The sequence below is a fragment of the Dipodomys merriami genome, unplaced genomic scaffold, assembly GCF_024711535.1.
Source record: "Dipodomys merriami isolate MVZ:Mamm:240054 unplaced genomic scaffold, mDipMer1.0.p SCAF_11, whole genome shotgun sequence".
NCBI lineage: Eukaryota > Metazoa > Chordata > Mammalia > Rodentia > Heteromyidae > Dipodomys > Dipodomys merriami.
Window position 1 is genome coordinate 28,442,169 of NW_027202382.1, and position 14,951 is coordinate 28,457,119.

The 14,951-nt window shown below is 40.2% G+C and overlaps 1 protein-coding gene across 5 annotated transcripts in view; it reads right to left on the reverse strand.

Annotated features, from left to right (window-relative positions):
• Positions 1–14,951, reverse strand: part of Ptbp3 (polypyrimidine tract binding protein 3) — a 93,863-nt gene that overhangs the window by 41,504 nt on the left and 37,408 nt on the right. For all 5 annotated transcript variants that reach the window (XM_070011737.1, XM_070011722.1, XM_070011714.1 and 2 more), the window contains one exon: positions 11,278–11,424. In XM_070011737.1, coding sequence (XP_069867838.1) covers positions 11,278–11,424 — 147 coding nt within the window. The remainder of the gene's footprint in view (positions 1–11,277; positions 11,425–14,951) is intronic.

Genomic DNA, 14,951 nt, shown 5'->3' on the forward strand with positions numbered 1-14,951 from the left:
AGGGACAGCACCCAGACAAGAGTTCAAGCCTCAGGACTGCCTCAAAAAACAATATATGAACAATTATCTCAATATTTTATATCACTATTTCTCAAATCTATGCTCTTGACCTGGCATGATGTCCATACCTCTAATCTAGCTAATTGGGAGGTGGTGATCTGGAAGGACAGCAGTTCAAGCTAGCTCAGGAAAAGTTAGCAAGACTCCATCTCAACAAACAAGCTAGTGGTACCTATGTGTAATCCCATTATGAGGGAAATACAAGTATAATGATGGTCCCAAGTCAGCTCCCATTACACACACACACACACACACACACACACACACACACACACACACACACACACACACACACACACACACACACACACACACACACACACACACACACACGTATAGTGTCTCAAGTGGAAGCACACCTGCTTAGACAGTGCAAGGCTCTAGGTTCAAACCCTAAAAAAAAAAAAAAAGCAAATATCTGTGTGTGTGTGCTTTATGAAGCCAAATATGTAGGATAATGAACAGTTAGTTTTGCTTGTAAACATGGAAGTGTATCTTATCTACATTATTCTGGATGTCCCTGTAAGATTTTATTGGAAAACAGGGTATTGTTTTGCTGAAGTTTGAGAACTAATTTAGACTTTAGTTTTCAGTACAAAATTGACAGGGGGATGGGGGGATTGAAGTAGAGAAAGAAATTCATCAACCAAAAAAGATCAAAGCCAGTGGCTCATGTCTGTAACCCTAGCTATACCAGAGGCTATCTGAGTATCACAGTTCAAAGCCAGACCAGGCAAAAAAGTCCGTGAGACACTTATCTCCAATTAACCACCCCCAAACTGGAAATGGAGCTGGTTCAAAGTGGTAGAGTGCTAGACCTGAGCACAAAGGCTTAGGGACAGTGCCCATACCCTGAGTTCAAGCCCTATGACTGACCAAATTAAGTAAATAAAAAGATGATCCAGAAATGACACAGGGGTTAGAATTAACAAAGACATGAAGTCATTTATTCTAACTATATTGCACATAACCCGAAAGTGGAAACATGTAAGACATTAAACAGTACTCTCTGTGATAACAGAAATGTTTAGCTGTCTCCATTGTCTGAGTGCTAGTAGTCACAATAACTAGTAAGCACTTAAGTTTGGTCACTGCAACTAAGGAGCTAATTTTTTTTCCTTAGTCATTTACCCTCACCGAGCCAAGTTTGGTTAATTCTTGTGGTTTTTCTACTTGGAAATGAGTATGGCTGGGTTTGACGCCTGTAATTCCAAGATCACACAGGGTCTTATTCTTCTGGTGGTGGCCTTCTGCTGTTTAAATTCTGGATTAACCCTGGCAGGCAGAAATATACTCAACTGAGGAATAGGGCTTGGTGCACTAATTTTGTTGTTAAGTCATCCTTAAGTGGTTTAGCTTCTTTTGCTTTCAAATTACTCCTGGCAGTAAAAATTCCAGTGGTTTGGCTGTGGGGATTCATATACATTTTTAGTATATATGGGAAGCTTGCCTTTTAGAAGGAATTAGCCCTAGCATGTGGGACTCCAATGGGTTGGCCTGCTACTTAAGGGGGACTAACAGTTTGATTTGTGGTCTTGGTGTTCTCAGGGGCCTCTACTTCAGTGTCCTTAGCTCTTGAATTAGTTCCAGCAGCCTGGATGTCAACAGCTGTAGCCTCAGTTAATTGGGGGTTCTTAGTTCCTTGCATGCTCTTGCTGAGCAAGATGGCCTCGCCTTGGTTTGAATCTCCCACTGCCAAAGTAGCTTTGGCAGCCTGGGGACTAGTAGTTCTTTACTTTTTGCAGGTTTTGAGGCTTTTTACTTTTTGAGGCTTTGTATAAAATACTGGTGGGAGAGGCAGCCTTGCACCATTTAAAATCCTTGACTACATTCATACCTAGCAGCCAAGGGTTAGTGGTTGGGTTCTCTGCTCTTCTAGAGCTCAAGTCAAACTTTAACCTCTTAGTGATCTATGAGAAGGACCTGCCTAATATACCATCTGCTGACTAACTAGCTTTTGTGGTGATGTTACCAACAACATTTGAGAGCTCAGTTTTTATGATCAATTGGGTATTTAAAAGTTTAAAACTTTGTCCTTTAAGTATTTGTGTATTCAAGGTAACATGCATCAAGGATACCTAGTATTATTTTGCCTGGTTGGCTATACAATTCAACTAGCATTGAATTCAGCATTGTTGTCCACGAATAGGCAACTCTCTTTGCTTTATGCCCCTTCTTGGTGTTTGAGGTGGCCTGTAGCAGGTTAGTATTCTCTTATAACCTGGCAGCAGGAAGTTCAGTAGCTTGGGGGGGGGGGCTCACCTCAAATCCCACATTTTTAAGTGGCTTGATGACACCTTGCCTTTGCCTGGTTGAGTCTCTCTGGCTGCTGAATATTTGTCATCCTGGTTATTAATGGCTCTGCCTACAATTAATTGGCTACTAAAGGTGTTTGGGATACTCTTGGTAACTGAGGCAAGCCTGTGCAATTTAACTTTATCAGTAGATTTGGATATGGCACACTGCAGTCCAACAGTTGGACCCTCAATTGAAGGATTGCTAAATCTGAGAACCCAGGGGTTTAGGCATCTCTGTGGGGCTCTTTGTTTTCTGGTTGAGGAGGTTCTGTGGAGGTTTAATCTTCTCTCTTGTTGTTTTAGACTTGGTACCCTGGAGTGCAGCAGCTTGGCCCTGGAATGATTTCACATTGTAAATTCATGAGGAGGAGGAGATTGGTCATTGTGAGGGTTCTGGCACAGATGTCTCCTTTAAAGAAGGAATAAGAGCCTTATAACCTGTCTGTTTGGATGCTAAATCATCAAAGATTACAGGGTATGCAGAGGTTGAAAATTGCTGCTAGCCATCTTAAAGGATATCCTGCCCAGATTATCCTTTCTGTCAGATATGTGCCCAAGGTGATGACTGGGGGGGTCCATAGTGGTTGGAAGATCTATGCAGATTATGCTGCTCCTCAAAGGCAGGGAAAGTGTGCTGGGTCTGACCTCCATCACAAAGGGGTACAGTAAGTTCTGACATTTGCAATCAGAAACCAGGAGGGTCTGCACAGATGATCACCTTCTGGGATCAAGACAGGAGCCCCAGTAGATGTTTCCCTGTGGTCTCTGTTCTTTACCAACTCATGCTGGTTGGATAGTTGTCAGTGTTGGTATGACAGCAGGGACTATGGAGTTTACCATCCTCTATAGCAAAAAGAAAAGATGTTCTGAATCCTCCCCTGTATGGGGACTTGTAGTAGCTGGCTGTCAGCGTTTGGAAGCCAAGAAGGTCTGCACAGATTCTGATCCTCCAAGACAAAAAAACCTGATGATTTTCTGTGGAAAATCCATCCAATATATCAAGATGTTTGCCAATGCTGATAACCCAGAAAGGTCTGCAAAAGACTAAGATATTTCATGGCAAAAACTGAGCCTTAGTGGGTATTTTTATAGGGAATCTTTTCTCCTTTATGGGGTTACAAAGAGATTGGATATTTGCCAAAGCCATTAAGCCCAGAGGGTCTGGCTCAAATATAGACTTGGGATCCCCAAGCAGTGGATGGTCTTGTGATATTTTTTTTCCTCTACTTGAGGGCCCACAGTATCTAAGAACTTGCCATAACCAGTTACCAAAGAGGCTATGTTCATTTCCTGAATGTCAACAGAAGTTGCCCCTGCAGATGGCCGGCTGGTGATGGGCTTGTCCTGCAGGTTTCTCCCTTTGGGCTCCATTGCCCTGACAACTCCTTGGGGGTCCAGGGCCTTATCTTACTTTTTAGCTTGACCTCCCATAGTACTTTAGAAAAAAAAAAATTCAAAACTAGCAGTTTCTAAATCTTAGAATTGACCTGTGTGCCATGGCTCTCGCTCATGGATCTGAAACCAACTGAATCTTGTGAACAATCTAGATTGTGACCACCAGGCCATAACTCTCTATCTATCTCTATGATACTATGGGTGGGGCTGGAGGAAAGATGCTGTCACAAGTGACCACGTGCTCCCTGTTAGTTTTCTACTGGTGCCCTATGTGCCAGTATAGTGACATCCTAGGAAATAAATAAATGACTTAAAAGGTTTAAGGGTAGAAACCCCTCAATCTAAAGGTAGATGAGCAAAGACAGTCAGTCTTTGGGCAGTTGTAGGGTCCTGAATTTGGGAGTCGTGTCATCAATTCTACTTTCATTCTCCAAAACACTTCAGATCCTAGATTGGGTCAGTTAGTACTGTATTGTACACCTCAGTGCAAGGTACAGCTGAATACCTTTAACTAAAAAGGATGAAGCATGTGAGGAACTGTAGAGATACTGCAGTGCAAGCGCACAGGTTTACCAGGAAGCATTGCCAAGGAAATACATGCTTACCACATTTTAAGAACTGAAAGTTGAAAAATTCCTACTCTTCAAGTTAATGTTTTAGTATATATATATTCATGCAAAGTATTCAATGAAGCCCTGAGGAGCAGGAAAGAATTTGTAGATGTATCTTTGTATTAGCTCTGTCATGGCTCTGGCCAATTGAACATGAGAAGGAAACCCTTACTTTAGGCTCACAGTTTCTACTGTTTCTGTCCATGACTACAGAGAGTATGTGACAGGACACAAGCTTACAACATGGCAGCCAGGACATGTGCTCATGACAAATATTTGTTTTCTTTTTTCTTTTGTCAGTGATGGGTCTTGAACTCTGGGCTTGGATGTTGTCCCTCAGCTCTTCAGCTCAAGGCTAGCACTCTACCACTTGAGTCACAGCGCCACTTCTGCTTTTCTGGTGGCTTATTGGAGATAAGAGTCTCGTGGACTTTCCTGCCTGGGCTGGCTTTGAACCATGATTCTCAGATCTCAACCTCCTGAGTTGCTAGGATTACAGGCAAGTACCACTGGAGCCTGGCACAACTATTTCTGTATCTTAGCACTTATTTACTTGTTGGTATTCACTGGGTCCAGAGAATAAAAAGGGGAAAGCTAGTAAGACTAATGTTCTTGTGATCCTTTCTCTTATCTCCTTTCCTTCTTCCTGCCTATGTTTTGCTCCCTTTGCTCCATTCTCCTTTCTCTTCTGTTGGGGCCCAGATGAAAGGGGAAAAGCTTTCATGCTCTTCTCTCCCATCTTTTTCATTTATCTTCTCTTCTGTCCTCTCTCTCTACCTTTTCTCTTCTCTCCTGTTTTTGCTCCTCTTTCTTCTCTCCCTGACCCTGCCATAAATGACTAAAACTGTGAGCAAATCAAGTCTTAACTCCCTTGTGTTCTCAGGTATTTATCACAGCAATGAAAAATTTATTAGTGGTTTCTGTACTTCATCCTACCACATGAACGATAAGTCTACTTTTATGCATGTCATGTATCCTACCACACATGAAATGTTGTATAAAGTCCTATTTTAAAAAAAAAGCTTTTGATAAAATCTGAGGAAATAATATTGGCAAAAAGCTGTAGATTATATAAGTAATTATAGTTTCAAAAAAAATTTGAGACAGCATAGCCTAGACCAGCCCTGAACTCAAGATCCTCTTTCCTCAGCTTCTTTAATGGTGGAATCACAGGCATGCATCACACCCAGCTCTTAGTGCCAAATTAAACAAGGCCAAAACATATAAGTGAAAAATCAACAGGGTTTTTAAAATGTGAAAATGCAACTGGTACTAAAAATTACGAGGCATAAAATCTGTTAGGGGATATGCTTTTTAAACATTTGGGCAATAAACTCTCTGGAATAATTACACTTACTATTAATAAAGAAAGTAAACTGGGCACTGGTGTCTCATGCCTTATAATTCAAGTTACTGGAAGGACAACAGTTCTATGCCAGCCAGGGCAGCAAAGTCTGCAAGATTCAGTCTCTATGGAGGGAAGCCAGAAGTGGTGGCATGCACTTGTGATCCCAGTGCAGGTCAGAAATCTTATTAGGTGGACCACAGCTCAGATGTGCCCCTAGTGGCAGCTAGACCCATCTTTATCCTTAAAGTAACCAGTGAAAAACAGAAATGGAGGTATGGTTCATTGGTATCACACCAGCCTAATAAGCATAAGGCCCTGAGGTTCAAACCCCAGGAAGGAGGGAAGGAGGGAAGGAGGGAAGGAGGGAAAGAGGGAGGGAGGGAGGGAGGGAGAGAGGGAGGGCAGGAACAACAGATTTTACTAAGTTGGTATAGGGATATACTTCTTATGAAACTTGGACACTGGTGATGGCAGCAGTCAGGATATGGGAGCAGGAGGCTAATGAGTTCAAGGCTAGCCTGACCTATATAGTGATATCCTGTTGCAACGACACAAAAATACCTGTGTGATGTGAAGATATTTCCAAAGACAAGAAGGTGGAAATTAACAGGTTGTAGACGTACAGTGTTTGTAATTGTTGTTTTGGTTTTGTGCCAGTCCCAGGGTTTGAACTCAAGGCCTGGGAGCTGTCTGAGCCACAGCTTTTACTTCTGGCTTTTTTGGTGCTTAACTGGAGAGTCTCACAGACTTTCTTGCCTAGGCTGGCTTCTAACAGGAACTTACAGATCTCAGCTTCCTGAGTATCTAGGATTACAGACATGATCCACTCACACCTGGATAGTGTGGTTTTTATTGTTTTTTGTTTTTGTTTTGTCAAGTCAAGGGGCTTGAACTGTGGGCCTGGGCACTGTCCCTCAGCTCTTCAGCTCAAGGCAAGCACTCTACCACTTGAACCACAGCACCACGTGCAGTTTTCTGATTAGTTGGTGATAAGAGTCTCACGGACTTATCTGCCCAGGCTGGCTTTGAACCACGATCCTCAAATCTCAGCCTCCTAAGTAGCTAGGATTACAGGCTTGAGCCAGCGGTGCCTGGCTAGTGTACAGGTTTTAACTGCTCAATTAATATTAAGGGGACATTTTAAAGGGAAAAAGTCTCCAATCTCTGCAGAGTTATAAACTCCTACCAATAAGAACAACAAATATATAACAATAATGACCATCAAATGTTGTACCTCAGAATATGACCTAAATTTTGTAATAAAAATTATTTTAGGGGCTGGGAAGGTGGCTCAGTGGTAGAGCACTTGCCTTGCATGCCTGAGGCCCTGGGTTTGATTCCTCAGCACCACATAAGCAAAAAGAAAAAAGCTGTTAGTGGTGCTGTGGCTCAAGTGGTAGAGCGCTAGCCTTGAGCTGAAGAGCTGAGGGACAGCGCCCAGGCCCAGAGTTCAGGCCCCACGACCAGAACCCCGTCCCCCCCCCAAAAAAAAGAAAATTTGAAATTTGCAAATAAATATTATTTAAAAATTATTTTAAATCAAAGAGATAGAAATACTTGGTATTCACTTGATCCTCTATCAATTATGACTAAGAAGTGATATGCATGTTTGGGGTAGTTTGCTACTCAAAGAACAAAATAGAAAGGAAATATTAATCTATCAGCTTCCTGGGGTTGCTAGAATCAACGTACATAAAGACCCACTTTGAATTGTGACTTTATGTTTCTATATTTTATCAAACACCAACATATAATAATTTCACAAAAGTAAACAGTACTGGAAAGAAATCAAGGCTAAGAATAAACTAGGTCATTTGGGCGACTGGTTGCCAAGCAACTGGAATTTCTCACTGTTTCCCTTTAGAATAATTCAATCTTTAAAAATTTTATTAAATTACTTTTACTTCTTCAAGAGTTACACTAATATACTTAGAAATCACACTAATGAGAAAACTGTAGAACTTAAATGTAGCAGAAATTTAAACTAATATTTAACTTCCTTCTCTAAACACAAACATTAATTATCTGTTAATTAATCTATAAAACTCCCAAAACCTAAGTGGCTAAAATGAGCTAGGTGGTGGTTCACACCTGTAATCCTAATTACTCAGGAGGCTGAGATCTGTGGATTGTAACTCAAAGCCAGCCCAGGCAGAAAAGCTTATGAGCGGTTATCTCCAATTAACCAGAAAAAAATTGTACATGGAGGTGTAGTTCAAGTAGTAGAGTGCAGAAAAAGCCAAATGAGAGTGTAAGGCCATGAGTTCAAACCCTAGTACCAGTACCACCAAGAAAAAAGAAAAACTGCTGAAATGATAAATTTTAAATTACATGTATCTTACTTAACAAAATGAAAGAAAAATGGCATAAGCAGAAGTCACTGAACGTTACAAATTATCAAATAAGATACAACTTCATACCTATTATCAGATAGGCATGAAAATTGTTCTTACCATAAATTGACACACAATCTTTACGAAAGAAATCCAGTAACATCAAAATATATATCATAAATGTGCTCTGTCTCAGGCATACTTCACTGCCAGAAGTGACTTAATAATGTTGTAAGAATGATAAAAAAATATATGCTGTTGCATATAAGCTGGGCATTGGTGGCTCATGCTTGTAAGTCCTAGCTACTCAGGAGGCTGAGATCTTAAAGATCAAGGTTTGAAGCCAGCTCAGGCAGGAAATGCCATGAGACTTTTATCTCCAGTAAGCTATCAAAAAGCTGGAAGTGGAGCTATGGCTTAAGTATTACAGTGCTAGCCTTGAGCACCAAAGGTCAGGGACAGTGCCCAGGCCCTGAGTTCAAGATTCTAGACTAGGGCTGGAAAGTTGGCTCAGTGGTAGAGTGCTTGCCTTGCATGCATGAGGCCCTGGGTTCGATTCCTCAGCACCACATAAGCAGAAAAAGCCAGAAGTGGCGCTGTGGCTCAAGTGGTAGAGTGCTAGCTTTGAGCTGAAGAGCTGAGAGACAGTGCCCAGGCCCAGAGCTCAGGCCCCATGACTGGCAAAAAAAAAAAAAAAGATTCTAGACTAGCACCACCCTCAACAAAACAAAACAAAAAGCCATTACAAAACAGGGAAAAAACTTTAATGCCTATCAAAAAAATTCACCATAAATTATGGCTATCGTTAAAAAATTGGCAGACTGGATCACACCCCAACTCCTAACTATTTGGGAGGCAGAGTAGAAGGACTATTCTACAGTTCCAGGAGAGCCTGGGCAAAGAAGTTACAAGTCCCTATATCTCAATAAACAAGTCATGGTGACCTGTGACTGTCATTCTAGTTACATAGAAGACAAGGGTAGCATGGTCCAGGTGAAGCAAGCAAAAAGTATGAACAAGAAAATAACTAAAACCAAAAAGAGGTAAGGGAAATAGCTCAAGTAACAGAATGCTTACTTAGCAAGTACGAGGTCCTGAGTTCAAATCCTAGTACTGTAAACAACTTTCTCCTAAAAATCAACTACAATAGAAACCCCACCAGAACAAAAACCAAACTTCTCTGTATTTGTTTTTTGGGGTCCGGTCGTGGGCCTGAACTCTGGGCCTGGGCACTGTCCCTCAGCTCTTCAGCTCAAGGCTAGTGCTCTACCACTTGAGCCACAGTGCCACTTCCGGCATTTTTTTCTGCTTAAGTGGTGCTAAGGAATCGAACCCAGGGCCTTATGCATGCAAGGCAAGCGCTCTACCACTGAACTACCTTTCCAGCCCCTCTGTGTATTTGTTGTTATAAACAATGTCCAGAAAATATTATGAAGGAAAGATAAAGTTTCAAATTAGCTATCAAGATTACATTATGTTAAAGTCAATGACAGGAAAACAGAAAAAACATAAAACAGAATGTTAACAAGTTATTAGTTATCTCTGGGAGTATTTTTCCCCTTTGTTTTCTTTTTACTTTTTTAGATTTTCTTTATTTTTCTAGATTTTCTAAATGTTCTGCCATGTATTATTTATAATTTGTACAACATTTTTTCATTTAAAAAGCTCTATCATAGAGGCTTGGGCTACAGCTCAAAGGTAGTGTTGGCTTAGCCTTCTATGACCCTGTGTTCATGCCCACATGCTTTGGGGAGAAGTATGGGGAGGCAAGTTAAGCTGTGATAAAAAAATAAAAAAATAAAAATAAGGGGCTGGGAAGGTGGCTCATTAGCAGAGTGCTTGCCTCACATGCAAGAGGCCCTGGGTTTGATTCCTCAGCACCACATAAGCAGAAAAGGCCAGAAGTGGTACTGTAGTTAAAGTGGTAGAGCACTAGCCTTGAGCTGAAGAGCTCAGGGACAGCACCCAAGCCTAGAGTTCAAGCCCCATGACCAACAAAAAATAAAATAAAATAGTCTTTTCTACTTTAAAACATCAAGTATTCCATTAGTTTATTACATTATTGCTTAAAAATAAGGATTATGGACAAATGTTTTAAGCAATGCAGAAAACTGTAACTTAATTTTAATGCAGCCCACCTTTTTATGCCTTTCAACACACAATCAAAAGCAAGGCTGAACAAGGTGGCATACAACTGAAATGCCAGCACTCTGGAGGCCAAGGGATCAATAAGGGGTTGGAGGCTAGCCTGGGCTGTATATAGCCCAGCCTGACCTACACAGTAACTCTATTAAAAAATAAGCAACAACTGCAGGAGTTCTTTACCTAGAGCAAGAACACAAGTCAAAGATACACTTCATACAATTTTTTTTTAAATACCCTTTTGGGGGGGAAAAGAAAGGGGTGAGTAGAGATTGAATTCAGGACTTCCACTACTTGAGCTAATGATCCAGACCCCAAACTACTTGCTTAAAAAATACTTGGCTTTATAGACAAAAGCATTCCTATGTTTAATTAACCTCAAATTGAACTCATTAAAAATGGGCTGAGCACTGGTGGCACATACCTACAATCTTAGCTACTCAGAAGACTGAGACCTGAGAATCACAGTTCAAAGTCAGTTGAGTAGAAAGTCTGTGAGACTCCAATTAGCCACCAAAAAGCCAGAAGTAGAGCTGTGACTCAAAGTGGTAGAGCGCTAGCTTTGAGCAAAAAACAGCTCAGGGACATCACAGGCCCTGAGCCTAAGCACCCAAGAGACAAAAACAAAAACAAAACAACTTTGAAAGGATAGAAAAGACTTAAGACTATAGCAAAATAAAACAGAAAAGTGAGATAATACCTAAGAGCCATGTTTACAATGTTTATAATACCAAATACCTATGTTTACAACATAAACATCACTCCTCAAAGATTTTGCTACAAATCCTATTATAACTTATAAAGTTCCTTTTATATTTGAGATTTTAAAAGGTATATAACAATGCATTTTTCTTTAATCATTTTATTATAAAAATAATTTTAAAAGAAAAAGTGTTATTTCTAATGTCTTAGGATATTTCTAAGTGGCATTTTAAATTATTAAACCTTCAGAAAAGAAATTAAACACATTATTCCAAATAATAAAGAATCCTAAAATGAAAAATGGTACATACCCTACATAGTACAGAAAACTTTTAAGTTTTAATACCATGTATACTTTTATCTATTTTTAAAGATGCTTTAATACTTACAGCTTGATTAGGTAGATTGTCAGTCTTAAGTTCTCTGTGATTGGAATACTGAATATAAACAGGCTGGCTTCGAAGATGAGGAGTAACAGGAGTGTAATAGTTCACCATAGTTACAGCAGCTTCCTCAGAAGCCATTTCTAAGAAAGCCTGCAATAAATGACAAAAAGATAAAATGAAAAATCATGTTTTTTAAAAAAGATAAAAGTATTTTATCATACTAGTTTTCTCTAGCCTCATGCATTTTCAATAGAAATTATAATGCCCCCAAGAGGATGAAAAAATCCTCTGCTTTGAAGTATATCATACAAGCTAATTACAAGTACCCAAAATTTGGATTCAATAATGGACTTAGACTTGGAAGTTGCCAGTTGTTTAAATTGATGATGGATGCATGTTGATTTTCCCTCTCATTTCTACTTCTTCTAAAATCTAAAAATATTACTTATAAAGGCAAAAACAAATATATATATACATACATATATACATACATATATATATATATAAATGGGTGCTTTAAGGATTTAAAGTCTTATATTATTCAATAGTCTTATGTTAATAGTGATTTAACAGTCTTAAGTTAAAAATCTTGGGGTTAGGAAGTGGTGCTGTGGCTCAAGGGGTAGAGTGCTTGCCTTGAGCTGAAGAGTGCAGGGACAGCGCCCAAGCCCAGAGTTCAAGCCCCACGACCGACCAAAAAAAAAAAAATCTTGGGGTTAGGGGCTAGGAAGGTGGCTCAGTGGTAGTGTTTGCCTCGTATGCATGAGGCCCTGGGCTCGATTCCTTAGCACCACATAAGCAGGAAAAAAAAAGCCAGAAGTGGTGCTGTGGCTCAAGTGGTAGAGCGCTAGCCTTGAGCTGAAGAGCTGAGGGACAGCGCCCAGGCCGAGTTAGGCCCCACGACCGGACCAAAAAAAAAAATCTTGGGGTTAGGTTGGGCATCAATGCATGCTTACAATCCTAGATACTCAAGAGACTGAGACTTGAGAATCAAGTTTGCCAGCCTAGAAGATAAATCCTCAAGATACTTAACTCCAAATTACCAAGAAAAAGCCAAAAGTGGAAACATGGCTCAAACTGGAGAGCACTAGCAGGAAGCAGAAAAAGCTAAGTGAGAGCTCAAAGATCTGAGTTCAGGCTGGTCTCATAAAATGATGGACCAGCCAACATATTAAGCAATAGATAAATGGGAAAGGAGGTATGGTAGTTATAACCATGGAATACTACACAGCCATAAAAAATAAAATGATGAGCCAGGCATGGGTGGCTCATACTTGTAACACTAGCTACACAGGAGGCTGACATCTGAGGATCGTGGTTCAAAGCCAGCCCGGGCAGGAAAGTCCGTGAGACTCTTATCTCCAATAAACCACCAGAAAACTGGAAGTGGTGCTGTGGCTCAAGTGGTAGAGCGCTTGCCTTGAGCTGAAGAGTACAGGGACAGTGCCCAAGCCCAGAGTTCAAGTCCCACGACCGACAAAAAATAGATACATAAAAATTATAAATAAATAAAATAAAATGATGAAAAAGATGAGTTAAAGTGTTTTCATTCATATGTAGAAGCTAAACCAAATACACACACACACACCTGAGGACAGGTACATATGTATACACATCTATACACTTAAATTTATATGTATATACATAAAACATGACTGTAACTATGGAACTAGGAGGATGATGGAAGGGGGAGGGGAAAGAAAGATGGAGGATAAATAACTTTCAAAGCAACTACATGTGAAGTCAGCATAAGGAGTCTCAATGAAAGCTGTTGATCAAAAGGGGGGGGGTTGGCAGGACAGAGGGAGTAGAGATGGTTGTTCTGAGCAAGGTAAAATACATGCACATCTGAAACACCCTTGTTAGTCTCAGTACAATTTAAAAAAGAATGATAGGAAAGTGAGGCAGGCTTCATTCGTGGTTACTGGTGCCAGTGGGAGGAGATAGCTAACAAGGAGGGTGAATGAGAATCAGTATGTCTAAAATCTGTTGAAATTAGGAGTAGTGGGATGGGGAGAGTGATAGGAGGTGAGATTCATCAAGATATGCATGCATGTTATACCGGTACCCTTTTAGTTGTACTAATATATACTCATAGTATATACATTAGATATATTGTATAAGTGACATATATTGATATGAAAAGTATTGATTAAAAGACTAGAGTACACAAAAGATGCATTAAAATTTAATGAGACAATTAGGGTCTTTTTTTTTTAAGCCAAAGGCCAGAAAGAAATAAAGAGAAAAGGAGAAAAGGAAGGAAAGCTGACAAATGATATTCCTTTTTTTTGTAAGTCCTGGGACTTGAACTTGGGGCCTTATGCATTGTCTCTGAGCTTTTTTTTGCTCAAGGCCAGTACTCTACCACTTGAGCCACAGTGCCACTTCTGGCCTTTTCTGAGGAATCGAACCCAGGGCTTCCTGCATGCAAGGCAAGCACTCTACCACTAAGCCACATTCCCAGTTCTGACAAATGATATTCTAACTATCAAAATTCTTTTAACAGGAATGAGATATAATGTTGTGTTCCACCTTTCCTTCGTATAAAAACAACAAAATGAAATACTTTTATTTATAAATTAAATAGAATACTCTTTTTCAGTGACAGTTACCATCTCATACTTAGCTAACTTGAAGCCAACATATCAAGGAACAAGAATTGTCAATTCATCGTGGAAACAATTTAAACTTTTTCTTAACTGTAATACCTTAGTTATTGACAACCTTGAACCTCATTTCCTCATCTAAAACATGAAGTGCTGTCAAATATGATCTGTAAATTTCTTTGCATCTCTTAACATAAGATTCTGGTGGGGGTTTTTTTTTGAGGGGGGGGGGGTCACGGGGCCTGAACTCTGGGCCTGGGCACTGTCCCTCAGCTCTTCAGAGGCCAGCACTCTACCACTTGAACCACAGAGCCACTTCCAGCTTTTTCTGCTTATGTGGTGTGGTGTTGAGAAATTGAGCCCAGGGGCCTCATGCATGCAAGGCAAGCACTCTCCCACTGAGCCTCCTTCCCAGCCCTCTACCATGAGATTCTGCAGGGTGGGAAAATCATTAAATTTCAGCCACCAAAAAAAAAGCATCCCTTTAAACACACACTGTTACTTGACTTTTTGTTGTTGTTGTTTCCATTTCTGAGGTTTGAAATCAGGGTCCTGTGCTTGGCAGACTGGCACTTTTCTACTATGAACTATGCTTCTAGCTTACCTTTTTGCTGGCTATTTTGGAGATGAAGTCTAGCAAACTTTTTTACCCAGGCTGGTCAATCTATGAGCCTCTACATCTTAGCCTCATGAGTACCTACAATTATAGGTATGAGACACCAATACGTACCTGTAATTATACAGTATACTGTGTAACATTTAAATCAGATAAAAGCAATATACAGTATTCAGTTATTCTTTTTATTATTTTTCTTTTCTTCTTTTAACAGTGCTCAACATCAAACCCAGGTCCTAGTATGTGGCAGGCAAACACTATACCAATGAACTACAGTATCATCCATTATATCAGTTAGCCTTTTGATATAGTATTGTCTACAGTACTCTAATAAGCAATAGTGTATCAACCTTTTTTTATTCTTTTTTTTGGGGGGTCTGGTCGTGGGGCCTGAACTATGGGCCTGGGCACTGTCCCTCAGCTCTTCAGCTCAAGGCTAGCGCTCTACCACT